Consider the following 20,627-nt stretch of genomic DNA (forward strand, 5'->3'; position numbering starts at 1 on the left):
ACTAGCATATATCCTCTGCTTACTGAGTTGTTGATAACTCACCCCCTATCATTATAATATTTTTCAGATGATGTGGAGAGTCCAACCGAGAACTTGAATTAGATTGGTGAGCATGATTAAGCTGAGGAGAGGATGTTAGAAGAAAGAATTTTGATGTCCTTTAGTTTTAATATCATTTAGATTTAATTATATCTTGGGTTTAAGAAGACTTATAAAATTATTAGTTTGGTTTGTTATGACTACCGGGAGATTATGAACTCCTTAGTTTATTTTGCTGTGGTAATGACTTTGTGGAGCTTTCAATGTGGTTATTTAGAATACATGAGATTGAGTTTTGCTAATAAAGTTTTTTTTTTTTGAGTTTTATTTTAATTGTGTTGGGAAACATGTTCTTAAGTGACAGGTAGTAATTCTCCAGGCCACCCGAGTTTGGGGCATTACACCTTCCTTATGGAGAGGAGGCATCACCTCTCTCCTTCCATCCTCCATTTCCCCATCTTTCATACTGAAGGCTTGTATGCCAAACCTTTTTAGTTTTGAGTTTTTTTTTTTAATTTACTTTCTAGGGTGGAAGAAGACCAGTCTAACCAAACTCAACCACTTGAGAGCAGCCCACGCCACCACTTATGAATCTCACTTTGCTGATATATGGGATGAGAGTGGTGGTGATGATTTCCAGCTAACGTGAAAATCATACACATCGCTTATGTGGTTTGAGAAATGTACATCCTGCCCTTATTCGAGTCTCCACTTGCGACACGCGCCACTTTACCAGCTTCACTTGCTCCAGATTGTTTAAATTGGTTGAAAACCAATCCTATCGGTGTGGCTTCGGTCTAAAATCGAAACCGGACTGACATGTTCTTAAGAGGGTCGTACCAACCAAAATCGGCTGATAAGGAGAGAGAGAGAACTAGTCGGAATCCAACAGTCGGTACCAATCAATTTGGCAGTTTGGGGGTTAGTTTTTGAGCCTATTCCCAAATTCAAAAAATAAACTCCAAATTCACAAATTCACATCAAATCAACTCGAAAGATAGAAATTAGTGTTGCAGCGGTTTCCATATTTCTTCAAACACACACACACACATAGACATGGCGCTAGTGCGTGAGAGAGGAGAGAGAGTCTGAAAGAGAAATAGAGAATCGGGAGGGGAGGGGGGGTTCATAAGGGGTTATTAGCCCTAAATCCAAACGGCGTCGTTTAGCTCACTTAAGTGAACCAACATTGTAATGCGCTCTTATATAGCAGCATCCAGTAGATACCTTGGGCAGTCCTTTCATGGGAATGCTAGCACAAATCACTTTCACGGTGACCCGGCTTCTCTTAGACTATGTAAATCTATTATTGGCTAATATTAAGAGAACATAAAGACTAGAACTACTCCGTTAATCCAAACTTGTTTTTATACATTTTTTACTCAAATTTGAATATTTTTAAGTCACTGTAGGGATCCCAAATCCCCACCTTTTGTACCTTAGAATATTATAACGATCGAGACTATTTGCCTTAAAAAACTAGCTTGTTCAGAGCTACTTCTTAGCATTTGGCTTTATTTTTTATTTATAGCTTTGATAAGTACTATATAAGTATATATACTGTGTACTGTACATTTTAAATGCATCTAGTAATAGCTAGCTAGTTTGGAAATGGACGAGAAGAAGAAAATTAAGGCCGAGTTTACAGAGTTGTTTCAAGCCCGATCAAAGTGGTACGTACCTTTCTTAATTACTATATATAATTTTCTCGATCTAGATCATCTTCCAATCTTTGTTCCTTTATATCAGAATTCTCATTAATATGTGCGTGAAACACAAATTTAACACTAAAACTTAAAATTATAGATTCACGAAATTGGTTTTCAGGACAAATTATTCTGATCATCAAGAGTAATTAATTAAGATGGTGAAATTCAGGAAGGATATATAGGAAAGAGACGTTGTACATGCAATCAAACTAAGCCCCCAGAGATCCTTTAGTTCTTCTGGCTAATTTCATGCATGGTACTTGTCCTCGATCCACTGAAATCCTAAGGAAGTACTTTCCTTGACCTTCTTCATGCCATTTGATGCCATGACCTTGACCTTTCCAAGTCCTTCTCCAACCATGATTTTGTCACTGGCAGTTGTACTTGAATCGATACTACTCTTCTCGGCGATGGCAACGGTGACCAAAGGAGCGGGGTTTGGTTGCTGTGTTTCCATTGGTCATCCCACGATTGAAGATATGAGTGATCATGATTAAACGAGGGCAGTTTTCTTTCCATTGCAGCAAAACCCTAACTCTTCCTTTTTTTCACCTACAAAATATGTGGATGTTTGTGTGAATGGGAGAAGTGGAATGAGATCTAAGCATGATCTACCTCAATGTTTTATAATGGGTATGAAGTACTTTAAAGGATCATGCATTTTGGAGGAAACTATGGATGCATTTTGCATTATTATTATTATTATTTTGTCACCAACACGAGACGTCAAGATTCTTAATGGAGAAAAAATCCATAATCTTAATTAATTAGACTTCCGTTTTCAATTTTTTATCTTATAATCTATTCAATCTATTTTTGAAAACTTATAATATAATTAAATAATACAAAGATTAAAAAAAATATAAAAACAATAATGATGATATGATATGAAAATCAACTTAATCAAGAAAAAGTCGTTCTAAAATTTTCAATTATTCCCACAGTGGGTGAAGCTTATTGGGTGCTACGCATGCAGCGTGTTGGACGGACGATCCACATGCCTCCGATTCGACAAGTAGTCAAGTCTCAATTACTTGATTTCAAGGCTCATCCGCGTGGTTCTGTTCATCAAAGTTTCCACTCCTAAACCAATCAAATGACTCAACTCACAGCAGAAATCATATTACGAGTTTGAGTCACCTACGGAGGAAGTTGAAACCCCCATACAGTTCATGACCTTTAGCTTATGGCAAGGGATAAGAAGCCTAATGTAGTGTTTCTATTAGAAACTCTACTAAACATGAGGAAAGTTGACTTTAAAAAATAGAAGATTGAGATTTGAGGGTTGTTTTACTGTTGATCCAATAGGAAGAAAAGGTGGGTTAGCATTACTATGGAAGAATGATATGGAACTGGAAATTTAGAATTACTCACAGTGGCATATTAATGCTTGACCCACGAGGAAAAATCTAGGATTAAATGGTTACTCACTAGATTTTATGGTAATCCTGATACGGGAAAAAGATGCTTGTTGTGGGATCTATTAGCAAAATTGAAACCTCCTGACTTAAAGGTTTGGTGTGTGATTCAAGACTTCAATGAGATTTTGCTACAACTCAAAAAATATGGGGGTAGGTTGAGAGGTGAAAACCATATGGGAAACTTCATAGTAGCATTGGAAGAAAATATGCTGATTGATTTAGTCTATAGAGGGAGTTGTTTACTTGGAGCAACAAAAACAAAACAAACATGACAGGCAGTTTTTTTGAATTTCACAGCATAGCATAGAACAAAACACAATTAATAAAATATGACAAATAATGAAAATTTAAAGATGCAGATGCATGACTGACAGTTATTGGATGTCATAGCATAGCCCAAACAAACATCACAGTTGTCACAATTCCATCAAATTCACAATTCCCCAAACTACACGTGATTCCCAACGCTCCAGCCGGTTCTAGGCCGACGACATTCATCACAACTACAGATTTTATAACCCAACACTTCACAGGGCCCCCGATCACTTCTCATTCATAACCAGACTGCAACCAGAACCAGATGATAAAATAATCCACGTTAGAAATTCGAGGGTTGATCCAGGAATTTACTTACAATAATGGAAGGGTAATTCTAGATGATCAAGCATGCTGACTTAGAGTACCTCTCGGATCAAGAGAAAACTATCAGCGTGCATGTGCACAGGTCATTGCGTAGATAGGGAAAATGATTAGTCATATCTGGCCGCGGCCTAATGTACAAGTTAAGTGGTAATCGGGCATACTGTTGTGGCGTCTAGAGGGGCAGACTACGACAGAGGTAGATAAGAATCGGGGCAGAATAGTGGGGCTAATGGTAGGGTTATTTTAAGGGGTGGCAGATCTGACATGCTAGTGTGTGGAGGAGGGGATTTTTGCAGCGGGGTGTGGCGGAGCACGGCAAAGCAGTGGCTAAAATGAGTTTTAGCTCACGGTTTGGGTGGAACCAAAGGAGGAGGAAGGTGGGAATGGAAAAGGGGAGAGCCAAGAGGTGGTCGAACAGCCACCAGAGCACGACTGGGTGCGATGGCTCATGGCGGCGCTAGGGTAAAATCTCTCCTAAAATCTACGGAGTTGTAGATTGGAGGATGGTGAAGATTAAAGGAGGAGGCTTGAGGGAGGATGAGAGGCTTGGAGGTAAGTTTTGGGTGAGGGAGGCACGGCCTATTTATAGGCTGTGGGTTGGGGCTTGGCGAATGCAGCTGCACGATTGGGAATGCGGGACGGTGGGGCAACCACGAGCACCGCACGCATGGCACTTGATGGGTGGTGGGCAGCGGTGGCAAGCCTTTTCCATGGCTGAGGCTTCACATGTCGCAGAGGGAGAGAGAGAGAGGGTCGCACGAATTGGTGGAAATGGAGGTGGCGGCATACGAAAGCAATACCCAGTGCCCGACGGATGTGTGGCGTTGGTGGGATGGGGACAGAAGGAGGCATTGCAGGGCATGGGTTGAGGGAAGATGGAGGAAGAAGAAGAAAAGAAAAGGAAGGAAGAAGAAGGGGATCGTGTGGTGCTAGGGGAGAAAAAGAAATTAAGGTTTCCTTCAATGCTAAAAACAATGTTGTATAAGGGTAGGACAAAATTCACCTCCAAAGCCATAAAAAACGACGCCGTTTTGGTGGGAGGGCTAGGCCCGATGTCTTCCTCTCTCATGCCTAGATTCGGCCCACAACACTCAAAATAAATAATTTATCCACCAACAGCCACTTGAGCTTAAATTTTCTCTTAAAGAAAAAGCCTATACACACAAAATATTTTGGGTTTCACATCCTCCCGCCCTTAAAAGAAACTTTGTCCTCGAAATTGATAAGCATAATCCATTTAATTCCAAAACAATTACAAGATATAGCTCAAAACTTGCTTGGAACAAGATATACGGTCAATAATATACAAACAAATATGGGTAATGCTCTCTCATGTCCACTTCTCTCTCCCAAGTGAAGTCCTAAGCCACCGGATCTCCCTGTGACACCTTCATCGATGGTATTGTCTTGGATCTCAGTTTTTGCTCCTTATAGTCCAAAATTTGCATTGGTGCTTCCTCATAGGTAAGGTTAGGCTGCGGTTGGATGCTACTAGGGTCGACCAGTCAAGGTTCCTGTTGTCTAAAACTTTTCTTGATAAAGGATACATGAAACACGTCATGCACCTCCCCAAAGTAATCTGGTAATGCAATCCTGTAAGTGACAGTTCCAACCTTCTCCATTATCTGAAATGGGCCGACATATCTTGGGCTAAGCTTCCCTTTCTTCCAAGATCGCTTGATGCCCTTCATGGATGAGACTTTGAGGTACACCCGGTCACATTCCTCCAAAGACATGTCTATTCTCCTCGTATCTGCGTAACTCTTTTGACGACTCTGAAACACTGCCATCATGTCTCTTATGACTCTAACCTGGTCCTTCATCTCTTGAATTATTTATGGCCCAATAAGCTTGCTCTCACCAACCTCGTCCCAGTATAACGGTGATTTGCACTTCCTCCCATATAGAGCCTCATAAGGTGCCATCTGAATGGAAGCTTGGAAACTTTTGTTGTACACAAACTCTATGAGCGGCAAGTTATTTTTCCAACTACCCTTGAATTTCAATGCACAGGCTCTCAGCATATCTTCAAGAGTCTGAAGTGCGCTTTGATTGGCCACTGGATTGTGAGTGATAAGCACTGCTAAACTTCAACTTAGTGCCCATTGCCGCCTGTAACGTCTTCCAAAAATGGGATGTGAACCTCAGATCCTGATCCGATACGATGGTCTTGGGTATCCCAAGCAACCTGACTATCTCATTCACATATATTCATGTCAACTTTCCCAAGGTGTCAGTATTCGTGACTGGTAGAAAATGAGCACTCTTGGTCAACCAGTCGATAATCACCCAAATAGAATTCTTCCCGCTAGGAATCCTCAGCAAACCCACTACGAAATCCATAGCAATATCAGCCCATTTCCATTTTGGAATCGAGAGGGCTTGAAGGTTACCGATGAGTTTTTGATGTTCTGCTTTAACTTGCCGACAGTTGGCACATCTCTCAATGATAATGGCTGTCCCTTTTCATCCCTTCCCACCAAAAATTTCTCTTTAGTTCCCAGTACAACTTCGTACTTCCAGGGTGAACTGAGTAAGGGGCCGCGTGTGCCTTTGTCAAAATCTTTTCCTTAATCTCTGAATTAGTAGGGATCATCCTACGGTTTCTGAACAACAAAGTTCCATCCTTACTCAAACTGAAATGTGTAGGTCCTCTTGAATTTCTAACCTTCTGAAGTCTCCTCTGAAGAGTCTTCAACTCTTCAAGGTTAACAACTCTAACTTCATGCAAAGAGGCTAAGACCTCCTCTTGTTGCAAACTCTCCACAAGAAGTTTCCTCATCCCACAAAGGAGACAGTCTACCCTCGACAACTCAGCCTCATCCACCAAGTGGGACTTCGACTCAGTGCATCACCAACCTGGTTCGCCTTTCTAGGATGGTACTTAATCTCACACTGATAGTCGTTGATTAATTCCAACCACCATCTTTGCTTCATGTTGACATTTTTCTGTGTGAAAAGATGAATTTGGCTCTTATGATCTTTGTAGACCTCACGTGTCTCTCCACATACAGATAGTGCCACCAGATTTTTAAAGCAAAAACCATTGTTGCAAGCTCCAAGTCATAAGTGGGATAGTTCTTTTCTTGATCCTTCAGTAGGCGGGGTGCATAACCTACAATTCACCCCTCTTGCTTATCACTGGAATATTTTCTATGAGGAGTGCTTATCACTTAGATATGGGCTTAAGAAGAAAAGTGAAAGGAGAACCTTTTTAGAACAAGCGTGACAGTCAGGTCTAAAAAGAAATTTGGAACTTAACAGTCCAGGTTGTGGTGAAAAGTTTTGTATGGAAAGTAGTAAATGATTCATTACGAACCAAGAGAAATCTAGCTCAAAAGAAGATCATTGAGAATCCAGTGTGTCCCATTTGTGAAAGAGAGAAAGAATCAATATATCATGCTATGTGGAGCTACAATTCAGCATCTGATGTTTGTGCAGAATCATATAGCTTGGTATAGAAGTGGTCTTGTTATGAAGAAGATATTGTAACCTTGTGGGTGAGATGATGGTGTAGAGATTTAAAAAGAAAGAACTAGAATTAGTGTCATCTATCATGAGAAGCATATGGTTGAGAAGGAATAAATTCATCTTTGAACAAAGATTTGAAAGCCCGAGAATAATGGTAAGCCAGGCAGTGGAAAATTTAGAAGCATTCTAACAAGCTCAGAATGAAATGCTTACAAAGCAAGTCAACAGAGGAATTACTAGAAGGGGAACAAAATGGAAGAAGCCTGGATACAATGATATTAAATTCAATTGGATGCTAGTTTTAATTCAAAATAGAAGAAGATGGGTGCTGGTATTATTGTTACAGACTGGGAAGGGGGAATTTTGGCCTCTTTATGCTTGAATAAAACCCATGTTTGTCACCCGATAATTGCTGAAATGAATGTATTATGAAGAGCATTAGAATTCTGTTATGAGTTGAGCCTTTTTAGAGTGATATTTGAAAGAGATGCACAAGTCATCATTAAGGCGATAAACAGTAAGGAAGACCATAATTGGCAGTGGTTTGGGTTGCTAGTGGAAGATGCTAGAAGAACTTTTCATAGCCGATCCACCTGGAAGCTTCAGCACATACATATAGAGAAGGAACCAAAGTAGCTAAAAATTTTGCAGAAATTGCTTTAGACTATAGAGAGAAAATTGTATGGATGGAAGATGGACCAACAGAAATTCTCAATTTGATTTTACATGAAAAACTATGTAATGATTGATTATGGCAATGAAAGAATCATTTAAAAAAATAGAAGACATTTAAATTTTTTTGAAAAATATTATTATTCTTTATATATAATCTGATATCTAAATTGGATTATTTGTTTTGAACCAGCGAAAACTTCTTGGCTCCACCAAAAACACTGGGCTTGGCTTGGGCCTTAACTTAAGCTAAAAGTTGGTTCCCTTACTAGATTTTTTGGCCATTCCGCAACTAAAGTTGATAAAAGGGTTTGAAGGATCTCCATAGCCGCCATAAGTTTTTATTTATTTATTTTCTTTATAACAACGAATCGCATTCCATTCATTAAAGGAGAACATATAAAGTTGGCTTAAACAACAAGCCAATTACAAATGTTAGTAGTTTTTCAGTACACTTTCATGACTGACATGGTCTAGTCTAGACGACAAATCTCTAAAGACCGAAATCTAAGAGATAGTACAACTCTGTCCACTACAGAGTTTACAGTAACCATGTAACAAAACTCTATATCCGACTAATCGGAGTACGGAGAAAAACCAACCCCATCATCACCGCCTAAGCGGAAGGGGGGACAACACCATTCGGACCAAAGTCCGAAGGCACAACGTTTTTGGATTTTTGTTCTCTTGAAAATAAAAATAGGACATAAAATAAACTATATTGTGAAAACACTGTAAAAAGGAAAAACAGTGCACAAATAGGTTGTTGGAGGGAAAACCGACGGTCGATCTTGGGAGATCTAGAGTCACCGGTTTGGGAGTAGCCGTGAGTTGTAGCGGCAGAGGAATCCTTGGTGGCGCTTTGGACCACACGCCGGCGAGCTCCAAATTTAACGTAATTATTCTTTGGCTAAGAGAGAGAAATCAAAGAGGAATAATATGACAGAAAGTAAGGTGCATGCAATAATTTTGCCTGAAGAAAGACATTGGAAAAAAATAAAAAAAAAATGAATAATGCTACATACAGTATTGAAATGTCCCAGTGTCCTGCAGTCATTTTGAAAAAGAATGAAATCTATTATTTAAAATCTAATTTTTTTTTTTCATTTGAATCTTGTATTTATTATTTTTTTTAAATGAGTGCACGGCACTTGCATATTCACAATTGTAACTATCATTTCTTGTATAGTAATTAGAATTTTGAGACAAATTACTTTTGTTTTTTTAATTTTTCCCAACAAAAATGGATATACGAGGTTATAATTACATGGGAAATAATTCATATAGCTTTAAAATGTACAAACTTTGCACATTTTTTAAGAAACAAATATGACGCTAAAAAATAACTTTTGCACATCTTAATTATAGCTTATCCATTACTACACTCATATGAATTAAATTAATAGAAAGAGCTAGAATTTCAATTTTAAGACAATGACTTTTTTTTCACCAGCATTCTCATTAATTAATATATTTTCAATTTTGTTCCTTTTTTTTCATCAGTATTTATCATTAATTGATATCAAATCCGAATATGGCAACTATGAAAATAATTAAGAATCTGGAAAGACATTGTCGTGCATGAGTTGTTGTACGTCCAGGCTATATATTCAACTGAGAAATATCTTCAATTTTAAAAATGCAATGGAAAATTATATCGTTGTCTTCAAGAAGAGGTCCAAGCAGACATAAATATCTTAAGTTTACTGTGTACGCACCGATTCTTGTAATTAAGATTTAAAATTGAGAAGTATTTTATATTTAGATAATATTTTAAAAAAAATATATAAAAATTATTCAAAAGTTTTAAGAACAAGATAACAATGGAAGTTTTAGGCAGTTATGTGACCAACAGACAACGAAAGGTCACCGGCTCCCTGCAAGTTGCACAGACCAGACATTTCTGTTTGCTAATTACAAAACATTACCATTAACCATGTCTTATATCATTAGGTTAAATATGATTGGAGAAATATTTTGGTTAGCAATGAGATCTCACAAATAACGATCATAAATAGATGCGTTACATTAGGTCTATTTTATAATAAAAATAATCTACAATTTAACTAATTACAACATGCCTTGTCAGCTTATGATGTTTTATTTTTCGTAAAATCTATTTGTGAACCCAACACTTTTTAGATTATTGTTTTGGTATTCTTGGTTAAGTTGATTGATTTATAGAGTAAAAATGGAAGGTTATTATATTCATTTACCCCTCCTTTATTCAAATTCCAGCATTGACAGTTAAGTACCACTTGCCACTTGGGTTACAAACACAAGAATGAAAGTAATTTTTTTCCCTAGCATATTGAAGACTTCATTGAAAGCCCTCAAGTGCTTCTATTATAGGGGAAGATTACAGACATAAAATGCCATACCAAAATACTAATTATTATTCCTTTGTTTTTTAGTCTATTATTAAAGAGAAATTATATTTACAGTAGTAGAGTGAGTAAGCGCCTGTGCAATCACTTTGAACAAAAGTGAGTAAATACCAAACCAACATGAGAAAAAACTATTTTATTAATAATGAACCACAATTTTTTTCAAAGTGATTGCGCGGTAGTAAGCACTCCATGATTATATCTAGTATTACTCATTATTAAAAGGATCACGATGAGTACAACCCATACCAAATCATCGACTTCAAAAGTATCTTGCAAAGTCAGATGGTTTCTTGAGCTTTGTATTTGGTAATGATATCTTCAATCCACCTGCTTAACTTGCTCATGAACTCCTGAAAAATATTCTGATATAACTAATTTTACTACACGACTTATGCACAATAGAGTGTTGGGACAAGTGGCGATTTAACAGGATAACAGAAATCTTGCATTTGAGTCATGTAGCGATCAATTTAATATGATATAACTATGGAGGTCTTGAATTCGAATCTTAGCTTGACATTTCACCTCATTTAATTAACTATTGACCCACTTATTATAGGAGAGTCTGGCTTACATGTGAATGTTAGTGTTAAAGTTTTAATATGAATAATAAAATCTATATATTTAATTCAACTTAAGTTTTTTAGATAAGTAGTAGTGATTTAAAACGACACCAGAGTACTAGAGTTTTTGTACTTAAATCATGACTCTGCAGTTTATCTCATTTGATTAATTATTATATATGTTAGGTCCACTTATTAAAGAAAAATTTAGCCCGCCAAAAAGTAGTAAGATATAATATAAAGAGTTAAATTTACCTCTTCTTATCTGTTTACACTTTTTTAAACCACTGGTGATTTAACAAACCAAATAGAAACTTCTCATCCCAAAATAAATTTCAAAAAAATTAAAAATTGAATGAATTGTCCCTAAAAATCCAATCTTATCCTTGCAGTGTCAGCACTGTAAAAAATGAATTGAAAACAAAAATGTTTTCATCTGGTTAAGCTGAATTATATAGAGGACATACAATTTTCTTCATGTTGTGTTACAGTGGTGAAGTCCCTTACCTACTCAGGTTTTGGTTGATATATAGATTGATCTTGAAATTCTAACAATGTCGACTGCACAACTATGTGACAAAATCATACGAACAAGATAATATAAATTCCGACTACTCCCATTGAATTTTGTTATGAAATTAACAAAGCCAGATGACATATGGAATGAACACAATTCAAACTCCTCCATGAACAGTCCACTGGGTTTTTTAAATATGCAACAATCAGTCAAATTAAGCTGGTTTTTCTTCAAGAAACACACATCTTCCTTTACAAATTACAATTTTAGTAGAAATAGAGGTAGTTGGAATGTAATTTCAAAGCTTTCAGTTTTCCAAAATTTCTAGTATATTCAAATATCTGGGTGACAAAAGATAAGCGATAAGACATGGCTTCTACTTACTCTGCAACGACATTTGCTTTTTCTAAAGTTGACAATTTCTTTCTACCTACCTACCTTAAACGTACAATTGGAAAGTAACTCACCATCTAATGTATATCCATCTTGGCATCTTGCACAAATGATCAATAATTCATCTAAAGCATCATTTCCCTCTAGAAGGGGAGAAAAAGGAAAAGAAAACAATAGGAAAATTATCCTCTATACCTAAAACACCAACGACTAGGTCAGAGTAACAAGTCATAATTAATGTTTATTGCATTTTTAACTATAAAGAATCTGCAAATATATAGCATTTTAATCCAACTTGGCAACTTTAGCCTTTAAGATAGATCAAATTTATGTAATGCAACATAATTATAACACTCGGTGCAAATTATAATTTTTTTTTTAGGTTTAAGAAGAGAGTTAATTACAAAACAAGTATGTGACTTTCATATTTTTGCTATCTGAGGCTTAGGTTTCAACTTTTGTAAAATTGATATAAGAAATTAAGAAAACTCGCAATTAGGTAATCTCGCCCGTTTTCCATTCGACAACTAACAAAGGGACATGTGTTAGGTTTTCACTGGCTGGATGTGGCATTAATATCCTCGTTAGCCAATCGAAGGTTAACACATGAAGCACTAATAGGACATGTAATCCTTCCATTAATTTGCTAACAAGAATTTAACAAAAATACTTGATTGAGAGTTTATTGAAGGTCAAATATCAATTATGTAAAATTTGAAAACTGAGGTCTCAAATTATAAAAATATAACAACTCAAGTACTGATTTTGTAATTACTACTTAAGAAAATAATGATTAGTTTTATTAGGTTAAAATAGGATTATTGGGCGGGCCGCTGTACCCAGCACATCCGCCCGACCCTATTGGGTACTAGATGAACTACCTGATCGGTATTTAAGGGTAGATGGGCTAGCAGATTAAGAAAGATTAAAGGAACAAGCAGGGTAATTACCAACTCCCCCCATATATGTAGTATTAAAGGAACGGCTGCACCACTTGATGAGGTTTCCCTTCAAAGCTTCTTTTCTTCTCCATCATTTCCTCTCCTTCTTCATCTCCTTTGTCCTCCGTTTTTTTATCGTCATCTTCTTCCTCCTCCTCCTCCTCCTTTTCTCCTCTTCTTCTTCCTCTTCTCTACCTTTTTTCCTCTTAGCTTACAATTAAAACTACAAGATTGGAGCATGGAGAGTCACGATCATGGGTCTCTGAGCATCAATTTGGTGGTTTTCACCTATGGAGAGCCACCATTGTGGGTCTCTAATCATAGATTGCACATGGAGTGCCACAGTCGTGGGTCTCCAAGCATAGATCTAGTCAACAGTGGACCCCAAAGGCATATGGTTGTGATACGGTTGCTATGATATAACTTCGATTGTGATACAGTGGTACAAGAGGGACTCAAATAGTGGACAGAGCCACTCGTTGAACTGATAGAGGTAAGGAGTAAACAGGGGCGAAGACAAAGTGTAGGGGAAAAAACTGACTCCCTGCTCATACGGGGGCAGGGTGCGGGAGAGGTGGTTGCCCGCCCGTGTAGGGTGGATAAGACCCCTATTTGAAAGGATATATTTATCCAAAGTGTAAAATGTCTAGAAGCTGAAAGGAATGCAAAAGTAGTTGTCATATTGATTGAGAAACCATTAAGTTACATTCATCACTATTGAATGGGTCTAGAAGAGATCCCATCAGAGATCCCATCAGGGTCCTACCTACTTATCACTTTATTTACACACATTTGTATTGAAAAGGAGAAACAAATTAATTTTCTTCCCCACACAAGACATTTCACAGTGTATTTTTAAGGTAATGTAAGAGTATTATACAACTAATAAGGAAAAGGATGCAGAGGTAGTGCTACAAAAGAAAACTGAACTATTAAAACAACAGCAGGACAATGAGAGGCCTCATAATGTGAAAGTGATTCGGCAGCTGCAGGAAGAGGTGAGGATGATGCTAGAGCAAATGGACTTGAAATGGAGACATAGAGCAAAGAGGAACTAGTATCAGTTGGGTTATAAGAACACAAAGTTCTTTTAGAAGGAAGAATCAGATTAATGAAATTACAGATTCTTTGGGTAAAAATGTGACAAACCAGGAAGGGATAGAGGGTGGTTTTCATGAGTTTTTTAACAACTTGTTTAGCTCTTCTAATCCTACAAGGGAGGCTATTGATATGTGCATTAGAGACATGGACCCGAGAGTTACTAGTCAGATGAATGCTAATCTTCAGAAGGGTTTTACTAAAGCTGAGGTAGAAGAGGCTTCAAAGCAGATGGCCCCATGGAAGTCCCCTGGACCCAATGGGTATGGTGCATGCTTATACAAAGTATATGGGAGTGTAGTTGTGGAGGAGGTGTCTAATGCCATTCTCAACTTCCTAAATGGTGATGGAGAACTGTAAGACAATGTTAACAATACAATTATTGCTTTCATTCCCAAGGTGACTAATCCTACTACTGCTAGTGATTTTAGAACCATAAGTTTATGCAATGTGCTTTATAAACTGGTTTCTAAGGTTCTAGCTTATGGATTGAAGAAAATTATTCCAATCATTGTTTCCCATAACCAAAGTGCTTTTATCGATTGGAGACTCATCTCATACAATGTGATGGTTTCATATGAGGCACTCCACACTATGAAAACTAGAGAGAAGGGAAGGGTAGGGAGTATGGAACTTAAACTAGATATGTCTAAGGCATATGATAGAATAGAGTGGAGATATTTGGAGGCTGTGATGAGGAGGATGTGTTTTGGGGAAAAATGGATTTCTTTGGTCTTGAAGTGTGTGACTAAGGTTACATATTCAGTGCTTGTAAATGGTGAACCTGGTTGTATTATAAAGCCAACAAGAGGGTTAAGGCAAAGGGATCACATTCTCCCCTTACCTATTTATCCTTTGTGCAAAGGGGCTATCCTCATTGATTAATGCTGCTGAGAGAAGAGGGGTAATAAGAGGGGTTGTTGTTTCAAGAGTGGGTACAAGGATCAATCATCTCCTTTTTGTTGATGACTGTCTCATTTTTGTTAGGGCTAAGATGGCTAAGTGGTAGCAAATATAAGGGCTTCTAAAGCTGTAGAAAGAGGCCTCTGGCCAATGTATGAATTTACAGAGAACCACCATATTTTTGAGCTCCAATACAAGATATACAGATCATGTTGCAAATCAAAAATATGACAGGGGTGTCTGTGTGTGGTAGCTATGAAATGTACGTTGATTTACCAACCATGGTGGGCAAAGAAGGCTACAATACGTTTAGAAACCCGAAGGAGAGGGTATGGTCTAAGATTAATAGCTGGAAAAACACATTTTTATCTCAAGCAGGGAAATAAGTGCTCCTTAAAGTATTTGTTCAAGCAGTCACTACCTTTGCAATAAGTGTCTTCAGCCTGCCTAAGATATTGTGCAAAGAAATAACATCCCTCATGGCCCGTTTCTAGTGAGGTCATAAACAAGAGGATAACAAGATCCAGTGGAGAAGCTGGTACAGAATCAATGAAGGTAAGTGGAGTGGTGGATTGGGATTTAGGGACCTAGAATGTTTCAACACACCTATGCTTGCTAAGCAATGCTGGATAATGATAAATAATCCATCCTAATGGGTGGCTAGGATTCTGAAAGAGAAGTATTATAGGCATGCGTTGTTGCTGGATGCAAAACATGATCATGGTCCCTCTTATATATGGAAGAGTTTATGTTCTCCATTTGATTTGGTGAAAGGAAGGATGGTCTGGGGGTGGTAGATGGGACAAGGGTGCATATATGGAGAGACAAGTGGTTACCACAACAAGCCTACCCTCGAGTGCAATCACCCATTAATATCCTACCAAGTGATGCCAAGGTAGATAAACTTATAAACAATGAATATGGCACATGGAAGAGAAACCTGCTCAATGAAATCTTTTCAGAAGAGGAAGTGGAATTGATCAGCAGCATTCAAATTAGTAGATAGGGGTAAAAGGGATAAAATGGTATGGGACACTCGAATTATGGAAAATTTTCTATCAATAATGCTTATCACCTTGAGCACAAAAGGAAGAGAAGAAAGGCTGGGAAAACATCAAAAGGAGCCTATGATGATAAAGAATGGAGACTTATTTGGGGGCTTAATGTCCAAGGTACAATGAAGCACTTCCTTTGGAAGGCATGTCACAATTTACTGCCTACTAGAGATAACTTGGCCAAGAAAGAAATCATAAAGTCTAGTCTGTGTCCAATCTGTGAAATAGAGTCAAAATCAACTATGCATGCTCTCTTGAGCTGTCCTGCAGCCTCAGATGTATGGGCTGAACCAGAAAGTCCTGTCTAAACATGGTGTAGTAATGAGATTAGTTTCATGAATTTATGGATGAAACTTAATGAACAACTGAGTATGGAGGAGGTGGAGTTAGTTGCTTGTGTGTTGAGGAAAATATGACTTAGAAAAAATGTGTTGTTGTTTGATAGTAAGTTTGTTGATCCTAGGTCTGTGCTGAAATTTGCTAAGGAGGGGCTTCAACAATTTACTACAGCTAATGAACTACAACTGAAGATACAAGGGGAAGGGGGCCAAGATGGGAGAAACCACATGGTCTGTGCATAAGAGCTAATTGGGATGCAGCAGTAGATATGGAGCTTAAAAGGGTGGGGCTGGGTGTTGTGATTCATGACTCTAGTGGAGAAATTCTAGCTTGCCTGAGTTCAGTTGTGAACCATGTACATAAACATGTCATTGTAGAGGCTTTGGCCTTGAGAAGATCTGGTTATCTATGTAAAGGATTGGGGCTGTCGAATGTGATTGTGGAAGGCAATTCTCAAGTGATTGTGAAGGCTACAAACAGTGAAGAAGAAGTTTGGACAGATTATGGATAGTTGAAGACATTAGACTGTTATTAACTGACAAAGTGGACTGAAAAGTTAGGTATGTATATAGAGAAGCTAATAACATAGCATTTAAATTTTCTGAGGAAAGGGTTTGGTTAGAAGAAAGTGTCATAGTGATAGTTAGTGATAGACAGAAAGAAAAATATTGTAATGTTTGACTGGAGGTATTCTTGATTTCAAAAAAAGAAAAAAACTAATAAGAGTGGCTTGTCGCCAAACGGACCCGTCTCGTGGTGCTCTTCGGGTCATACGTACTTGAATAAACAGAATCGTGGCAGATGCCTATCCCATCAATTAGTTAAATAAAATGCCTCCAATCCATAAATCATATAACGGCCTATTCTAAATCAGCAATACATATAACTTTGAATGTTATTATTTAATTTATTCCCTATATATCTTTTCAGCTGGAAGCATCAGATGTCCAGTGTCTCTCAGGTTTGGTATGTAGTGAATATATAAGCTGGATGCCCCCTTCATACCCACGAAGCACATATGTATAGAATCAAAGTTGATGCCCTCTGGCTACTGCACTGCCCAAATTCTTATTCTCCATGCATGCACCTGTATTAGATAGTCAAAACTTCAAAAATAGTAATATTTCGCCTGATCAATGTGCCGTCAAAATGATTTTTACATCCTCCAACCACAAGTAAAACACTAGAAATATATAGTATAAACCCTAGATTTGTCAAACGCATGTAATCTGATTGACATAATCTTTAACTTTTAAAATAGAAGTTTAGTGTTCGAAACTGCTCTCTCCCTCAACTCAAGGAAAAAAAAAAAAGAAAAAAAACCCTAGATATAGATTGTAGTTTCCATCACTTTGCGACGGGTGGTAGTTTCCACCTTGAGATATAGATTGTCAGAGTAATCATCATCAATTTGGTTGTCGTTTGGCTGTCATTGGCGACTAGAGATCACAGGAATTGGTCGACGACTATCAGAATCCAGCAGAATTAACTGGCAGTGGCCAGACTTTGGCTGGCCGTCTGAAATATTTTTCGACGGCTTGATGCTCAATTTTTATTTATTATTATTTCTTATAAAAAATTTTTTAGACTGTTTTTAATAAATTTAATTTTTGGTTGCGTTTTAGTCGGTCTATTTACTTATCATAAAAATAGTGATATGGCACTTTCTGTTTTAAGATTTCTTTGGGAGTAATGTTAGCGGTATTACAAGTTTCTTGTGTAAAAGGCACTCTCAATAAACTTTAGGTCCCATCATCTTTTTAAGAAGAGAAATGTTATAAAAAGTCTTATATTATACACATTTTTCTAACTAATATATTATTTGTTATTTTTATCATTTTATATACTTAAAGTTGCACATATTTAAACATTAAAATAAAATGATAAAAATGACAAATCACATCTTGATTAAGTAGATGTGTGACGTAAAGCTTTCACTTAGAATTTATCTTTTAAAGAAGTGTAAAGCAATTATGCAAATCTCAAATAAATAAGTCTCATACAAGTCCGTCGTAAAAAAGTGAGCCCCATTAATTATAATTTTTTTTTTTTAAAAAGTCCATTTTTTTTTAAAAAAAAAAAAATCTATTTTTTTTATAAGAGTTTGCATGAAAATTATCTATTTAAGACTTATAGAAATCATTTTTCTTTATAAAAAGAAAAAAAAAATCCCACCAATGATATGAACGGGCACCCAATTTGTAAGATTTTTGTAATACAAATTGCAAGATTTTAGCATCTTGGTACAATTAAATATGATACTGACGTTATGAACGACAGAGAGAGTACATAAAAAGTAGGCACAAAAAGTGATTTTGAGGCTTCCCAATAAAGCCTCTTCCCTCTGCCCCCAAATTCACCCTTCTATATATTTAGCTCACTTGAATTTCTTCACCTCAATATTTCCTCTGCTCTCCCTGATATGGGAGTTATGGCATGCCCACCATCTTTTCACTCAAAGAATGGCTCTCAATCCGAGTCCAATCCCCATGAATCAGAGTCAAATTTCCTTCTTTCCCTGCCAAGCCTGAAATCGGTTCCTTCTCTTACCTTACAACCCCACCAGCAACAACCCTCTCTTTCCATTTCCAACACCCACCATCGCTTCCTACCCACTCTCAAAGGCCATAACTCCCCCATATCCTCTCTCACCCTTGCCGGAAAACTCCTCTACACCGGCTCTTCCGACGGAGAAATCCGATCCTGGAAGCGCAACCCTTACCAATCTGAATCCGATCAGGGGAGTAGTACAATTCTAAACAACCTGGTTGCTTCTGGGGAGGGTGCAGTGAAATCCCTGGTTGTTCAGGCTGACAAAATCTTTAGCGCTCATCAAGATCGTAAAATCCGGGTATGGAGAATCAACAACAGCCATGAAACTGATCATCGTAATCAAAAGTACACGCACTTAGCCACACTCCCAACGCTTGGTGACCGTGCCTTGAAACTCCTGATGCCCAAGAACCAGGTTCAGATACGTAGGCACAAAAGTTGCACCTGGGTCCATCACGTTGATGCTGTGTCTGCACTTGCTTTGTCGAAAGATGAGTCGTTCCTCTACTCCGTTTCTTGGGATCGGACGCTCAAAATCTGGCGAACAAAGGACTTCAAATGCTTAGAATCCCTGACAAACGCACATGATGATGCGATTAACGCGTTGGCATTATCACACGATGGACATGTCTATACAGGTTCGGCTGACAGGAAAATCAAGGTGTGGAAGAAAACCTCAGAAGATCAGAACAAACATTCTCTTGTAGCTACACTGGAGAAACATAATTCGGGGATTAATGCATTGGCTCTGAGCAGTGATGGATTTGTGTTGTACTCGGGTGCATGCGACAGATCCATACTGGTTTGGGAGAAGGGTGGTGGCAGCGGCGGCATGGAGGTTGTGGGAGCGCTTAGAGGCCACAAAAACTCCATATTGTGTTTGGCTGTTGTGTCTGATCTGGTTTGCAGTGGCTCGGCAGATAGAACTGTAAGGATTTGGAGACGATTGAGTAGAAATTACAATTGTTTGGCAGTCTTGGACGGGCACAGAGGCCCTGTCAAGTGCTTGACTGCAGCAATTGATCATCGCTGCAACGCATCTGAGAAAGTTTACCTCGTTTACAGCGGTGGTTTGGACTGTGACATTATGGTTTGGCAGATTTTAGTTCCTAGCTAGTGATTCCTTGGAGGACAATGTTAGAATTTAAAAAGCTCAACACACTATGATTCAAGTTTTGCACTGCTTTTTAATCTGTTCGAAGTCCGGGCAGCAGCTTCATGTATTAGCAAATATAGCAGCAACATGCATGTTGTTTCACCTTGTCATTAAAGACAGCATGGTAGAAGCTTCGTTAATTGTCTTACCAGAAAGCTGAGAGAGAGAGAGAGAGAGAGAGAGATTACCTACATATATTATATGCAGAAAGCTTTTCATACCTGTCCTGATCTTTCTATGGGTGTTGATAAGCCAGAGGAGCTCTTTGTTGTCATCCATGGATTAATAGATCAAATATAAGGTCTAAATTAATGAAGCTCGCATGATTCCATAAAGACAACCTTTCTAACATTGTCCCCTCTGAAGTTCCAATATTACCTAATATTACATCTATAGTCAATGAATGGTATCATATTATAGCAAAAAGTTTGCCAATAATTTAAATATAAATGATATTTTGGGCGAAGTTGCGCAACTATTTATGACATGGCATGATGTCATTAATCGTAGACCAGACAAATTAACCAGAAAAAAAGGTTTAAAACAAAACAAAACAACATATATACTTTCATTATGTATGTTTGTATATAGACCTATGAAAGAAAGAGCATTAGAAGCCTCTGTTTGAACAATCAAAGAGCATAGCAATGCTTCCTTTAATTTAAACAACAAATTAACCCTTTATTTTTTATTTTTTGAAATAGAGCTTTTATTAAGAAGCTCCTTATAAAAAAAGAATGAGTATCATCAATCTTAAAAATATCC

General features: G+C 37.6%; 1 protein-coding gene across 1 annotated transcript; it reads left to right on the forward strand.

The window, feature by feature from the left end:
• Window positions 1-18,520: 18,520 nt before the first annotated feature.
• On the forward strand, window positions 18,521-20,193 carry LOC109000297 (protein JINGUBANG-like). Its single transcript, XM_018977130.2, has one exon. The coding sequence runs from the start codon at window positions 18,576-18,578 to the stop codon at window positions 19,821-19,823; it is 1,248 nt and encodes a 415-aa protein (XP_018832675.1). The 5' UTR covers window positions 18,521-18,575; the 3' UTR covers window positions 19,824-20,193.
• The last annotated feature ends 434 nt before the right edge of the window (window positions 20,194-20,627 follow it).

This window comes from Juglans regia, chromosome 9 (genome assembly GCF_001411555.2).
Source record: "Juglans regia cultivar Chandler chromosome 9, Walnut 2.0, whole genome shotgun sequence".
NCBI lineage: Eukaryota > Viridiplantae > Streptophyta > Magnoliopsida > Fagales > Juglandaceae > Juglans > Juglans regia.

Coding starts and splice junctions, on each gene's coding strand:
- LOC109000297 (XM_018977130.2), top strand. CDS start 18,576: ATGGGAGTTATGGCATGCCCACCATCTTTTCACTCAAAGAATGGCTCT.